The 13,991-nt window shown below is 47.6% G+C and overlaps 7 protein-coding genes across 7 annotated transcripts; 5 read left to right on the forward strand and 2 right to left on the reverse strand.

Annotated features, from left to right (window-relative positions):
• Positions 1 to 391: 391 nt before the first annotated feature.
• On the reverse strand, positions 392 to 1,352 carry F4817DRAFT_314148 (uncharacterized protein; the record flags this gene model as incomplete). Its single annotated transcript, XM_049300358.1, has 3 exons — positions 392 to 789; positions 859 to 1,025; positions 1,210 to 1,352. The coding sequence occupies 3 exons, from the start codon at positions 1,350 to 1,352 to the stop codon at positions 392 to 394; spliced, it is 708 nt and encodes a 235-aa protein (XP_049160942.1).
• On the reverse strand, positions 1,172 to 3,879 carry F4817DRAFT_332123 (amidohydrolase family-domain-containing protein; the record flags this gene model as incomplete). Its single annotated transcript, XM_049302618.1, has 5 exons — positions 3,360 to 3,879; positions 3,089 to 3,294; positions 2,567 to 3,035; positions 1,521 to 2,513; positions 1,172 to 1,272 (listed from the first exon to the last, which is right to left on the reverse strand). Coding segments are annotated over exons 1-4 (1,724 nt in total), but the record flags the coding sequence as incomplete, so codon positions are not given.
• A 501-nt stretch (positions 3,880 to 4,380) lies between these two features.
• F4817DRAFT_314150 (protein-tyrosine phosphatase-like protein) lies at positions 4,381 to 5,314 on the forward strand (the record flags this gene model as incomplete). The annotated part of the gene is made up of 2 exons (XM_049300359.1): positions 4,381 to 4,882; positions 4,983 to 5,314. 2 exons carry the CDS (start codon positions 4,381 to 4,383, stop codon positions 5,312 to 5,314), a joined length of 834 nt encoding a protein of 277 aa, XP_049160944.1.
• A 718-nt stretch (positions 5,315 to 6,032) lies between these two features.
• F4817DRAFT_314151 (MFS general substrate transporter) lies at positions 6,033 to 7,625 on the forward strand (the record flags this gene model as incomplete). The annotated part of the gene is made up of 4 exons (XM_049300360.1): positions 6,033 to 6,240; positions 6,290 to 6,594; positions 6,670 to 7,498; positions 7,603 to 7,625. 4 exons carry the CDS (start codon positions 6,033 to 6,035, stop codon positions 7,623 to 7,625), a joined length of 1,365 nt encoding a protein of 454 aa, XP_049160945.1.
• A 745-nt stretch (positions 7,626 to 8,370) lies between these two features.
• Positions 8,371 to 10,015, forward strand: F4817DRAFT_44220 (delta-aminolevulinic acid dehydratase). Its single transcript, XM_049307471.1, has 2 exons — positions 8,371 to 8,777; positions 8,834 to 10,015. Exons 1-2 carry the CDS (start codon positions 8,535 to 8,537, stop codon positions 9,740 to 9,742), a joined length of 1,152 nt encoding a protein of 383 aa, XP_049160946.1. The 5' UTR covers positions 8,371 to 8,534; the 3' UTR covers positions 9,743 to 10,015.
• Positions 10,016 to 10,628: 613 nt separating this feature from the next.
• Positions 10,629 to 13,030, forward strand: F4817DRAFT_332135 (Zn-dependent exopeptidase). Its single transcript, XM_049302619.1, has 6 exons — positions 10,629 to 10,951; positions 11,000 to 11,115; positions 11,177 to 11,269; positions 11,331 to 11,567; positions 11,623 to 11,793; positions 11,868 to 13,030. Exons 1-6 carry the CDS (start codon positions 10,825 to 10,827, stop codon positions 12,753 to 12,755), a joined length of 1,632 nt encoding a protein of 543 aa, XP_049160947.1. The 5' UTR covers positions 10,629 to 10,824; the 3' UTR covers positions 12,756 to 13,030.
• Positions 13,031 to 13,312: 282 nt separating this feature from the next.
• F4817DRAFT_363908 (ARF/SAR superfamily) lies at positions 13,313 to 13,971 on the forward strand (the record flags this gene model as incomplete). Its single annotated transcript, XM_049306690.1, has 1 exon — positions 13,313 to 13,971. One exon carries the CDS (start codon positions 13,313 to 13,315, stop codon positions 13,853 to 13,855), a length of 543 nt encoding a protein of 180 aa, XP_049160948.1. The 3' UTR covers positions 13,856 to 13,971.
• Positions 13,972 to 13,991: the final 20 nt, after the last annotated feature.

Consider the following 13,991-nt stretch of genomic DNA (forward strand, 5'->3'; position numbering starts at 1 on the left):
GTTTAGTACCCCGTACGAACCGTAACCCCCACGGCTTATACCTGAACTAGAAAGGGTCGACTGCGGGTGCAATTCGATAAAGAGTATTACGAATATTTCATAGTTTTAGAGCGATGTTTGTGAGAGGAGACGCTCCTGACACATATAGAAGAGTACTTAGTAGGAGCCAGGCAATTCAATACTAAGAGATATATAGTTAAATGTGGCTGGTACCTTGGTGGTCTAGCTTTAATACTTGCTTGGTTGCCAAGCTAGAAGTACACGAATGAAATAAAACAAGAGGGAGAAATCCGACGCGGTAACAGTTCTATCCGTAAAAATAGCATTCCCTATGCGAGTCATCCTTACCCCTGAATCGTGTAAGCAGAGAGAATTTTAAACCACTTCATGCCTAAGGTGCCTTATAGAATCCGTGTGCACCATCTTCATCCCTCTTCAGTGTAGCTACCATCCTCTCCGTCTTAGCATCTAACTGTTCAGACGTCTGTTCCCACGTTAAACTCAACTCCTCTTCAGTCCAGCCGCCGAGCTTATGCAGCAAAAGCGCAGCGGTAGAGCTCTTCCAGAGACCTTGACCCTTCGTTATACAGATTGAAACTACGAGAAGAACCCTAGTCAGGATAGTTTCGGATGAGGGGAGAATAAGCCATTGACAGCGTGCACGTATATATGTTTTGTCTGTCCAAGCTCGTCCGTTAAGTACTGTAGCATTTACATTGTCTCCGGGATTATTGCTCCGAATCTGATTCGTAAGGACCTCCGCAATGTTACCGGTAAGATTCCCTGGGTCTGTCCCGCGCGGAAAAGAACCAATGTCAAATTTCTTCTCCGCGTCGGACAGAGATCCTCAGTGTATACGGTCGTACACTGTAGTGTTGAAAAAGTCGTATAAATAAGACATGAGGCTTGAGTCCGCGGTGGTGGTGACGTGGAATTGTGATCCTATTACAGACTCGGTATACACCTCCCAATCTTCGCTCAGCAGGAGTCCCTGTTCAAGCTTTGCCGACTCGACGGTCCCAGGTCTGATCCCGGCAGGATTAGCAGTAACGTTTCGGAATGTCTTAACACACTAAGACCACTTTATGGTGTATAGTTCTACCTTAGGCAGTTTCCCCATCGTCAATATGGACCTGTCTCCTAATTACCTTTGCAACTACTTGAAATGACTTACTTTGACTAGATTGCCTATTAACAAAATAAACCAACACCAATATCGTATCATCATCATCTACGGGTGATGGCACGTCAATACCTTGTGTCAAGGAAGCCCTGTTGTTTAGAGTCGTTAATGAGTTATGTTCTTCCGCAGATGAATCGTTAGCATTTTTTGATTCTAGTTTAGTTGCCATAGTCTCTTGGGAAAGGGGTATATGTGTAAAGCTTCAAGGCTAACTTCTGCTCGGAGACGGTCGTTATACAGACCCCAACGTTATAAATTCATGATTTCTACATTTACGAAATATTTAGGGGCGATGTCGAGCATACCTGTTATCATAGCAAGGCATTATTCAAGTTACCGTCCTGGCGTCGTGGAACGTGCGATAGAGGCATTGCTAGCTCCTAAAACGAACTTTCAAATAAGCTGATTAGAAGTAAACTAAGAAACATTTCAATGGAATTCTCATTTACTTATCTCTGGTAGGTATCTTAGTAGACGTCATAGACTCATAAGCCCTCTCTACTCTAGATGATATAAAGCAATAAGAAGATCTATCCCACCAATCTTATCTATCAGTCACGCGAGTAGACTTTCTTCCCCCCAACCCACGTCTCCCGTACCCTCAGGTCGCGCAGATCTTCTATATCCAGGCTTTCCAGTGGCGCGTCCAGAACGATCCAATCCGCGTAGGCTCCCGGCTTGATGACACCAGTCTTGCCCTTCGTAAACCCACCATACGCGGGACCCTCGGTGAAGCCCCAGACCGCCTGGTCCAAATCGAGGGCCTCCTCCGTGTACCACCCGTCAGGCGAGTCATCCGTGCCTCTGCCGGTATGCGGACTTCGTCTCGTGACGGCCGCGTAGATGCCTTGGAACGGGTTAGGTGGTTCGACGGGGAAGTCGCTTCCTAACACGGGTTTGGCGTCTAGGAGCGAGCGCATCCTATATGCTTCCTTCGCGGTGCGTTCCTTTCCTAGTCTCTTCTCCGCATACGCCATATCGCTTGTGGCGTGGGTGGGCTGGATAGAAGGGATAATTCCGATTGCGTGTATTCGAGCCTGGTCGTCCGGATGGATGATTTGAGAATGCTCGATGCGGAAGCGATGGTGGGATTGACAGCGAGAGAGAGGCTCGTTGGGACATAGTAGTCTAAGGGCGGCAACCATGGCGTCGATTGCATACCGGTTTGCCAGGTCGCCAATTGCATGTATATTGACTTGGAAGCCTTCATTGGCCCATGCAATCGTGTCGTATACTAATTCCGAAGCATTAACAAGAAGAGAGCCTGACGTGTCTGGACGATCGGTATAAGGGTCGATCAAAGCGCTACCCCAGCTCCCTAGAGCACCATCTATTTGAAGTTAGACCAACTCGATAGATACGGGGAATCTCTGTAAAGCTTACCAGCGAAAAGCTTCACGCTCTGTATACTTAAAAAGCCATCTGGACTTGTGTACCGTTCAACTTCGTTTGGGCAGAACGTATTCCGTTCGTAGCACTCTATCATGGCGTATACTCGTACCGTCCAGTCAGGACCAGCTGCTAGCTCTTTGAAGAGGTTTAGATTGCCGGGCGTGACACCAGCATCATGTATACCCACGAGTCCTACTTCATTTAATTTTCCCATGGCACTCTTTACGAATTGCTGCTTCTTCTTATTGTCCGGCTTCGGCCATAATGCCATGACCATATCCATCGCATTATCACAGAACACGCCCATCCCAGGATCTCTAATGATCTCACCGCCAGGAACATCAGGGATAGACTCCGGGAGTAAGTCCAGCACTGCCTGAGAAACCCAGATACAATGTACATCTACTCTATCCAACATGATGTATAGGTCCTTTAGTTCTTTATCCGCCGCTAGATCACTCTCCGAGAATGTCAGCATTTTAACAAAGATCAGCATACTCTTAGGAAACTTACAGCAGTCGGCATCTGCCCAAGAGCCATCTGATCCCATCCAACGCCTCTTAGCCACTCCTCCTTCGACCCAGCCTCGGGGATTTGGCCAAGATATTTCCGTATACGAGACCGAACGTCATCCATAGAAGTAGATCCGAAAAGATCTACCGAGTTCAAGAACTCACCATACTGTAGAAGGTGTCCATGTCCGTCCCACAGTCCTGGCACTATAGCAATGTGAGTAAGCTACCATTTCCCATAATATATAATACCTAGACTGGATGTTACATACTAGCAAAGCCCGAACTTGCATTCTGAGCAATCTCCGTACCAGTTCCGGCCTTAAAGACCTTAGAAAACTTCCCAGTCGGTGATACTGAGAAGCAATTCGCAGACGGCTCTACAACTGAATTTGTGCGCACAGATTGATAGCAGTAGGTTTCCGTATAAGCGTAGTCTACCACGCCCTGACGGATCTTGATAAGTCCTGCTACTGCAACAATTACGGCTGACGAGTATATCCAGATCGTATCACGACCGAGGCGCGGGAGACGGAACCAGTCCATGACTACTTGTTTGTGGAGTATAGCAGATCAGATATGGCACTGTCTTATTAGAGAAACGGGCGTTTTGACTACATAAACTGGATACGTTAGCAAGGTCCTATGTGCCTAGCTACCTAGGTAGCTATTTACAACACCCCGTACGCATAGTCACTAGTATATCTGAGTGACCCGAAGCATTTTGGTCACAATGGTTCCGATATTGTGCGATTAGATACCGAAGTATCTTCAACCCCATTGAGTATCTTCTCGGGTAGATGCATATTGAATAGGGTTAGGATAATGTAACGTTTTATCAGAGTATTTACTTACCTGCAGACCTGTCAAATGTCAATTATTAGGTACCTTAGGTACCTAAGCAATAAGGTTGTACGCGAAGCGGGGGCGGGGTAAAAAAACCGTCCCTGCAGAATGCAGAATTTACATTATGTACCTAGGTACATACCTCTTAACCTAAGATGCCAGGGTCCCCTCCAGTAAGCTTGCGGCCAAGATGGAAGGTACTATACCAAAGTAACTCTATTAGCTTAGGTGGCCCCCCTTTCTTGGAGATGCACCTAGTGCTCTTATACTTACTACTTAGTGCTTCTAGAAGTTGGTCTTACCGTCTTACTCTTGCTTAGTCGTCCGTACAAAGAACGACTAGAAAACTGGCTAGTTAATACCACTTATCACGAGTTACTACAAACTAAGCTTTATAATCGTAACGCAGTCACAGTCGCAGTCACAGTCACAGTCACAGTCGTACTCATGGCCGACGCTGCCGCCCTCCTCAAGCTCTCCGAGACCGACGTCTCGCAGGAAATCACCAAGGAGCAGTACATCCCGGTTCTCACGAACCCGCCCTTCGTGTTCGTCGACGGCACCTTCAACACGCGGGACATCGGGTTAGTTCCCGGTAGTCCGATCCGCTCCGACTTCGCCTTCCGGTCCGGTGCCCTCGCGCGACTGACTGACAACGGCCGTGCTGTGCTTGAGGGTAAGCTGGGCGTCAAGCGTGTGTTCGACTTGCGGTCTCCTGAGGAGCGCGCGGGCGCCCCGGACCCCGCGCTCCAGGGCGTCGAGAACACCTGGATCGAGAGCACACGGCCCGACTCGACGCCTGAGCTAGACCACTTTGTTGGCGGCGAGGGCGAGGATGGGTACCGTGAGATGTATCTCGAGGTCATAGATGTGTACCAGGAGAGCTGGAAGGCGATTCTGGAACATGTTAGGGATCGACCGAGCGACCCGTTCCTAGTCCACTGCACTGGTTCGTATATTACTATATCCCTACCAACCATCGAACGACAACATTCATATAGTTGAGGGAGATCACGTATATGAAGTCCATACTGACGCATGCCTCCTAGCCGGGCGCGACCGAACCGGCGTACTCTCCGGGCTTCTGCTAGCCCTTGCCGGCGCGTCGCAAGAAACCATAATCCTAGACTACCTGCTATCGCGCATAGGGACCGAGCCAGTTCGGCTGATGCTTTTGGAGTTCGCGGTAGCCGGTTCGCATGCGAAGAGCAAGGAGCAGCCGGGCTTCCACAATCTGATCAATTTGCGGGCCTCGAGCTGGAACGCGTTCGTCGACGGCGTGCAGAAGGAGTACGGCGGCTTCGAGAAATTCGTTACAGATAAACTAGGGTTTTCAAAGGATGATTTAGCGAAGATCAAGGCGAATTTAACAAGATCTTAAGGATACCCGTAGTTTAGCATATCTACCTAGGCAATTTTTAGGATGAGAGTCGAATCTATTAGAGTTATATCGAGTGATACCATCAATGCCAAGTATTTAATTCATGAGCAAAAAAAATCACGCTCCCGTGGGTAACACAATAAGGTGTTGGTGGCACAATTACCTTCGAACGAAGACTTGGCATTCAACGAACTATCCTAATTCTAGTTATTGGTATTAGTTTAGTTGTTCGATCTGGGGGGAATACTTATGATATAGTATTTTTAGAATAAAACCCGCGCAACTAGTCGCTAGTCCGCGCTATTCGTTCAACAGATAGCCTTAAAATGCCTAGGATTTTATTCTTAGTCGACTACGTAGGTAGTTTATGCCGTAAAAGTTCCCGACGCGTCGAAGAAATGTAGGCAATCGTGTATGTAATGCTCACTATTCAGACTTTCTACCAATAACATTAAACTTAACCGAGGGAAATCAATGTCTAATAAATCGTCAAGTGGAAGGGCGCGCCGCTAGGATAAATCTAGGTGATAAGTGAATACTAACTAATAAAAATCGGTCTGGAGTAAGTGCCTCTCCACTTCATACCTCCATTACCGGAGATGTAAGAACTCAAATAGCTCTTATTAGAAGCTGTCTTGGTGGTGCATCTCGCAGTCTGCCTTTAATTTCCTGCTATAGTTAGCTTGCTACTTTCTCATTACGACCACTCATCTATAAGATGGCGAGCCGTGATATAGAGCTTGAGTCCATTTCTCATCCTATTGCCAGGACTGGGGTTTCTACGACCCCAGATGAGAGCGGAACTCAGCAAGCTGATTCGCAGCCCGAGGATGGCAGACAAGAATTCTCGCTGCCACCCGTCGATGGGGGAAAGGATGCTTGGCTTTTCCTAGCAGCGTGCTTCGCGATCGAAGCTTTAGTTTGGGGTATGTTCCAACGATACGAGAAAGCAATAAATTGCTAACCAGTTCCAAGGCTTCCCCTTTGCCTTCGGAGTGTTCCAGGACTATTATAGCACCCACGAGCCTTTTGCGGGCTCGCCGAATGTTGTTGTCATCGGTACTTGTGCAGTGGGTATCATGTACCTGACTGCCCCTCTCATGATGGGACTCTGTCGTATATTCGCTCGCTGGGCCCGGTGGACATCTATAGTTGGGTTATTCACTATGTGCCTTGCACTTGCGATGAGCTCCTTTTCGTCGAAGATCTCACATCTCATCGCCACTCAAGGTGTCCTTTATGCTATTGGTGGTGGCATCGCCTACTGTCCTTGTATCTTGGTAAGTATACACCTGTTTAGAAAAAAAAAAATTAGCCTTGATGGATAAGTGTCGCTGACTGAGATATCTCGTTAGTATATAGATGAGTGGTTTGTACAACGCAAAGGTCTCGCCTACGGTATCATGTGGAGTGGTACGGGCCTCGCGGGAGTAGTACTGCCTCTCCTCATGGAATTCCTCCTTCGCACTGTCGGGTTCCGAACAACGTTGCGCATCTGGTCTGGTGTGCTTTTCGCCTTGACGATTCCGTTAGCGTTCTACATCAAACCACGACTCCCCTATTCAGCAACCAGCCATGTTAAACCCTTCAACTTAAACATGTTCTTGATGCCGACTTTTTGGTTATACCAACTGGCCAATGTGATAGAAGCGATGGGATTCTTCTTGCCGGGCATCTATCTTCCTAATTATGCCCGTAGTGCTCTCGGCGCCGCGTCATATGGTTCAGTCACCACACTCCTTTTAGTAAACGTTGCTTCCGTCTTTGGCTGTGTTGCCATGGGCTTTTTCATCGATCGATTTCACGTTACCACATGCATATTATTATCGACACTTGGTGCAACCATCGGCGCCTTGGTTATATGGGGTTTGTCATCGTCTCTCCCGCTTCTATACTTTTTCTGCGTCGTCTACGGCTTATTCGCAGGCTCTTATACGTCTGCTTGGCCGGGGGTTATGGCGGATATTGTTCGAAAAGGAGAAGCATTAGGTCAAGGCTACATTGACCCAAGTATGGTATTTGGCTGGCTTGCTGCAGGCCGAGGTATTGGTAACGTGGTCTCGGGACCCCTCAGCGAGAATCTAATACAAAGTCTGCCGTGGAAAGGAAACACGGCACCATTTGGCTATAGTAGTGGTTACGGCAGCTTGATAGTGTTTACTGGTGTGACGGCTCTGCTAGGCGGTGCGAGCTTTGTCTGGAGACGACTGGGCATGTTATGAAGTATATTATGTACTAAACATACATGTAATATAAGCACGATATCTTACTGAATATGGGCACTATAGAGAAAACTTTAATTGAACTTTAATTGGAATTTGTGGCGTCTGGCGCCTGACTTCTTTTGCGTGCGCATCATCGTGCAGATTGGCGTCCTGTATCCTGTCATACAAAGAAGAACATTACCAATAAAGCAACGATTGTATAAAGTTTGTCAATAAGGGATCAAAGCCACTGATGCCAGCGAAGCCTAGCGTCCGGTTTAGTGTTGCATTTGGTGTTACACGTACATTAGATAAGAGGTGTTTTCAAATTATGCATGTTTGATTGGCCAATTGCGAGGCGGGGAGTCGGTAAATGTCGGTGTTGGGTGCCGTCTCAAATAGTAATCCGTAGGAGACGCTTTCCGCTGTTGAGATAGTTCCGTTATAGAAGATGGTAAGTACAAGCTTCGGTGGTTTTCTTTACACTGTGAGAGTACCTACTCCATGACTTTGACCATTAAACCCCCAAATTCAGTGACTTTCTCCCTTGCGCAACTTTAAACCATTGACAAGGTACGTGCGAACTACACTGTATCAGGTATTTAACCTTCCGAGGCACCCCACTAGAATCTAGATGACCAGGTCCGAAGGGGCAAAAATTCATTCGCAGCGAATTTCGCAACTGCATCTAGAGCGGCCGTGAACTCCGTCGCAAACTTCCTATTTCCCGAATCACCTTTCTTAAATACCCTTCTTCCACTTAGCCACTTTGGCCACGGCTTACTCAGTTATTCTTCCTCTTTTCCCAAACGGCATTTTCTACATCGTCGGCCTTCGCAGCTGGACTTCGACTCGGACAGACTTCATTCTCTTATTACCTAGTCCAACCAATCCTCTCTGTTTCTCTGTCATACCTTCGAGTCGCATTACTCTCCTACAGTTCATAAGTCAAGTTAGTCGGTCGACGATATTGCCAATCTTTTCTTCCTTCATTGGGATTACATAGTATTGGCAAAATGTCGTTCTCCAATCTCGTTCATGATCTTGCTATTCGCGATGGAATAATGCCACGTCAACCTCGAGCCACCGCTTCAGCCTCTACTGTCGACGACCGAGCTTCCCACATTTCGAGGGCTATGTCCTACGCGAGTACGGCAGCCACCAGCGTGAGCATTGCCGGTGACATTTCTAGTCAACTTCATGGCGGTTACCACCATCCTCTTGCTAGATCATGGCAAGCTGAACGGCAATTGACTAAGGTTAGCCAACATATTCCAGCGAGATGAGAGCTTCAAGGACTAACATCGGGATATAGTCAATGTTGATCTACCCTCTCTTCATTTCAGACATCGAGGACGACGAAACTCTTATCCCTTCTTTACCAGGCCAGTACCGCCGCGGCGTCAACAAATTAATCCCATTTCTAGAACCTTTAGTACGAAAAGGTCTCCGGTCGGTCATCCTTTTCGGGGTCCCACTCAAACCTGGTACCAAAGATGCATTGGCGACTGCTGCCGACGATCCAAAGGGCCCGGTCATCCAAGGTATCCGATTGTTGCGACAACGATTTCCTCACCTATTTATCGTTGTTGACGTCTGCCTCTGCGAGTACACCTCCCATGGTCATTGTGGAATCCTCAGAGATGACGCCACCTTGAACAATCAATTGTCGGTCGATCGAATTTCCGACGTTGCCATGGCCTACGCCCAAGCCGGTGCCCACTGTGTCGCACCATCCGATATGAATGATGGCCGTATTCGGGCTATTAAACTTAAGCTCATCGAGGAGGGAATTGCGCATAAGACTCTATTAATGTCATACGCCGCAAAATTCTCCGGTTGTCTCTACGGTCCCTTCAGGGATGCCGCCGGTTCGGCACCTTCGTTTGGCGACCGAAGATGTTATCAGCTGCCACCTGGAGGACGTGGGCTTGCCCGACGAGCCATAGTCAGAGACATTGGCGAGGGAGCCGACATTATCATGGTGAAGCCGGCCGCCCAGTACCTTGACATTATTAGTGACGCGAAGGAGATAGGCAGGGATCTTCCTATCGCTGCCTACCACGTTAGTGGAGAGTTCGCGATGGTGCACGCCGCTGCAAAGGCTGGAGTATTCGACCTTAAGACGATGGCGTTCGAAGTCACTGAGGGGATACTCCGAGCTGGCGCTACGATTATCATCAGCTACTTCACTCCTGAATTCCTTGACTGGCTAGATAATTAATCAACTTCCTAATGGACGAGAGCATCGTCACTTGCTTGTTATTGGAGTTAAATGGCGTTTACAGAAGCATGGGTCATGCATATCATGAGAGCGAGAATGACATGACGTATATAGATTTGCCTGCGCTGTTTTCAAAGGAGGTAGACAATACCAAAATTCAGTCAAAAATGTATGGATATACTTTTGTTATAGAAATAGCATTCAACCACTCTGAAAAAAACGTTTATACGATTCTACATTGCATGATCAATCTATTGATCGGAACAAACCGACCTATAATTTTATTATAATCTTCTTAGTAAACTCCTAATAATGTGCAGCTATATATATCACTAACACATATATGAATAACGACAGCATTCATCCAGACGCCCTGCTTATTTTCATTACGGCCAGGCACATATGGCATATCATCCGCAATTACGTATTATCGAACTCACATCATATACCCTTACCTTGGTGTAATCGCCAACAACTTGGCATTGGGGCAAACGAGATTGCGGAATCCTACTTTACACTTCTAGCCTAGATGCCGACAACTTGGCCCCATTCTGGACTTTCGGTGTATATACCGCCGCGCCGGAAATGCGCAATGCCATCCCTAGCGTAAATCACACCTTGATAAGTAGATGTTAATAGAACTATTTATATATTTTATAGGCTCTTGAAGTCATTTTGTATGTGTTGGCATCAATAGCGGTATAGACAATATCGCGTCTCAGGGCACAAATATTCGTAGAAAACCGGTCGATTGTATTATTTGCTTCTCTTCGCTACTACCTACAGAAGCATCACGAACTTCTCCAAGAATTATACAGAGTAGAACTCGTAATCTCTTCTAGAACCGAGTTTCTTGTCCCGCATAGTTCTTCTTGGCGACCCTAGATAAGGAAGGTAATGCAATGCCCAATGCTACGCCTTGGCGAAACTGAGGCCATATCGCGTGGGGCGTGTCATACCATGGTCCTGGAAATACTCGAGCCGCTACACTACTACTACTACTGTTCTTATCGTTAGCGGACCACGATCTAGAGTTGGTAACGCGGGTATGGATACGATCTTAGGTTGCATAGCTCAGGTACATGACCAGGAATAAAAATTGTTACCCATCCCTCTTATATATACCTACCTATGCTTCCCTTTGCCATGCCGTACTGCTGGTGGCACGCCTACTTACTTGCGTTACGCTCATAGCTATCGTTTGTTCAGGTATAGCGTCCTTTATCGCTCCCTTGATAATACTTACACTCGTTAAAGGAGCCATGAAGGTCTTAAGCTCTGGAGTAGTCTTCACGGCTGTGAACTTACTCGCCTCCACCAGTAGCGCAGAACCCATCAGAAGGGCGAAATATGGACTCCCATTGGTCCAAGATGTAAGAAAATCTAAACGGTACCGATATCAACCAAACCAATACAATGCTGATAGCCAAATAGAAACCTCTGGTGGACTCCGTTCTCCTAGACGACCTGCTGGGTTGCGCGCAGGACTTGGAAAATATAGCCTTCTCAACCTCGAGACGAAACCGAGTATGTCATACACTTCTCCGCGAGAAAAGAAAATATCCTACTAAGAAATTCGGTCGATCAGGTCCACGGCACGGAAGGCCATCTAAACAGCGTCAACTACTTCGTCGAGCAGCTCAAGTCGTTAGGCGACTATTACAACGTCGAGCTACAGGAGTTCACGACAGAGGTGACTCTCCAGTCCAAGGCGTCCTTGTCGATCAATGGTGAGACGCTCGAAGCTGGGGGTTTCTCATTCGGCAATAACGGGACTTGGACGGATAAGCCATTGGTTTCCGTGGCCAATCTTGGATGCAATGCCGTAAGTCTCTATGTAGCCTTTGTTTGAGAATACCGATCTCTAATTATATAATCAGGAAGACCATCCAGACTCCTTAAATGGAACCGTCGCTCTAATCTCTCGAGGCGACTGTACCTTTGTTCAAAAGATCACTCTCGCCGGGGAGAAAGGTGCTATCGGCGCTATCATTTACAACAACGCGGCCGCTGGTCTCGCAGCCGGCACTCTTGGTGGCGTAAATGATCTAGTAAGGATTTACTTAAGTCTTACGACCCAAATTATACTTATAAGACCATAACAAAACTAAACTCAAAAATACAGATCCCAGTCGGTGGTATCTCACGAGCAGACGGCCTACGCCTCGTCGAACAGATCGAGAGTAACGCAGCACTGGCCTCCTCAGGCGAATTCTGGCAGTACATTGACAACACGACGAGCTACAACGTAGTCGCTAGCTCCAAGCATGGTGACGCCAATAACGTGTTGTTCCTAGGCGCGCACAGCGACTCTGTTGAGGCCGGCCCGGGCATCAACGACAACGGCAGCGGCTCATGCGGACTGTTGACTATCGCTAAGCAGCTCTCACGCTGGCGCACCAATAACCAAGTGCGCTTCGCATGGTGGACGGCCGAGGAGGAGGGTCTGCTGGGGTCAGAGCACTATGTCAACATCACTGCGGCCTCAGAGCTCGACAAGGTCCGGTTATACCTCAACTTTGACATGATTGCCTCGCCAAACTACGTGCTCGGCATCTACGACGGCGACGGCAGTTCCTTCAACCTGTCTGGTCCAGCTGGGTCCGCCCAGGCCGAGAAGCTATTTGAGGACTGGTATAAGTCGGAAGGCCTGCCCTTCGTAGGATCTGAATTCAACGGGCGGAGCGACTACGGGCCTTTCCTAGACCAGGGTGTACCGTGCGGAGGCTTGGATACCGGTGCGGATGGTATTAAGACCGACGAGGAGGTCGCGCTGTTCGGCGGTACGGCGGGTATCTGGTACGACCCGAACTACCACTCGGTCCAAGACAATGTGACGAACCTAAACCTCAAGGCCTTCGAGGCGACGGGCCGGGCCATTGCCCATGCAGTCGCGACGTACGGCACTAGTTGGCAAGGCTTCCCGACACGCAACGTCACGTCGTTGACCAGGAGGTCGTCGGGCTACTCGAAGAAGTTTTCGAAGTCCAAGGGTGGAAAGCGGGCCTATTAAGAGGTTGCAACAGGACCACAGAGGGGCCGTCTTTTGGTAGAAGATATTCCCACTTTAAATACAATGGCTTACCCATTGGCAATTATCAAGGACACTGCTCTAGGACAATAACCGTAGCTGATATTTGGCTAAAATAATTTATGAAGAGTATACACTATACAGTGAAGCTTAATATCAAACGTGCTGGAACAATATGCCATCAATGTAGGTGTTTATTAACATAGCGTATAAATCTCAAACTCGGAAATTCACCCTAAGAGTGAGGTTACAACCGAGAGGTTTTATCACACAGCCGCTAAAAGTTTCCAGAGTCGGTTGTTACCGAAGATATACTGTCTTTCCTATTTTATTTCAGACGTGTAGTATTTGACCTTGGATGTTGATATTGGACGGGGAACAAACAAAGCCTTTGATATCCCCATCCGCCATAAAGTATAAGATAATGTACTGTCCAATCATCTTAGAGAGCTAAAAAATAGTCTTCCAGTAACAAGGACTTGCCCTTTCTCTTTCAAATCTTGCCTCTCTAAGAATATTGAAACGTTTCTTCTGATATCATGGAGTTCATTAATTGGATTCGTGGTGCTTTGACCTCGCTTGGTTTTCTCGACAAGCAAGCAAAGCTGCTGCTTCTCGGACTCGACAACTCCGGTAAGTCAACACTACTGTACAGACTTATAACCGATCGCCTTGGCGCCCTAGAGCCTACTCGGCATCCAAATTCAGAGCAGTTCAGAATCGACAATGCTGTGTGTACCGCGTTCGACCTTGGGGGTCACCAGCAAGCCAGGCGCCTTTGGAGGGATTACCTTCCGGAGGTTGCCGGGATTATATTTGTCGTCGACGCCGCGGATCCCGAGCGCTTCGCGGAGGCTAAGGCCGAGCTGTGGGCTCTTCTTACCGTGGAGGAGTTAACCAACGTTATTTTTCTCGTGCTAGGAAATAAGACTGACCATCCCAACGCTGTATCAGATGTCGAACTTCGTTCCCAGCTGGGTCTTGACAATCTCCTACATGGCAATGTCGGATTTTTCATGTGTTCCATAGCCGAGAAACAGGGATATGGAGAAGGTCTGCGCTGGCTCGCCCAATGCATCTAAAAGCATAGCGTTATCTTACTGTAGTTAAGTGACCTCAAACTAAAGATTCGATTCGATCTACCTTTTTAGCTATAAATTCTTTTTAATTAATAATAAAATATTTTTTTAATTTACACATTGACACCGTATAGGTATA

This window comes from Daldinia loculata (genome assembly GCF_022478755.1).
Source record: "Daldinia loculata strain CBS 113971 unplaced genomic scaffold F4817scaffold_13, whole genome shotgun sequence".
In the NCBI taxonomy this organism is placed as follows: domain Eukaryota; kingdom Fungi; phylum Ascomycota; class Sordariomycetes; order Xylariales; family Hypoxylaceae; genus Daldinia; species Daldinia loculata.

Bases quoted from the DNA above. Each gene is read 5' to 3' on its own strand.
- F4817DRAFT_332135 (XM_049302619.1), top strand. From the start codon at position 10,825: ATGACCAGGAATAAAAATTGTTACCCATCCCTCTTATATATACCTACC. The intron at 11,116-11,176 runs GTAAGAAAATCT...ATAGCCAAATAG, and splicing joins GACTCCCATTGGTCCAAGAT to AAACCTCTGGTGGACTCCGT. The intron at 11,270-11,330 runs GTATGTCATACA...TCGGTCGATCAG, and splicing joins CAACCTCGAGACGAAACCGA to GTCCACGGCACGGAAGGCCA.
- F4817DRAFT_44220 (XM_049307471.1), top strand. From the start codon at position 8,535: ATGTCGTTCTCCAATCTCGTTCATGATCTTGCTATTCGCGATGGAATA. The intron at 8,778-8,833 runs GTTAGCCAACAT...ATCGGGATATAG, and splicing joins CTGAACGGCAATTGACTAAG to TCAATGTTGATCTACCCTCT.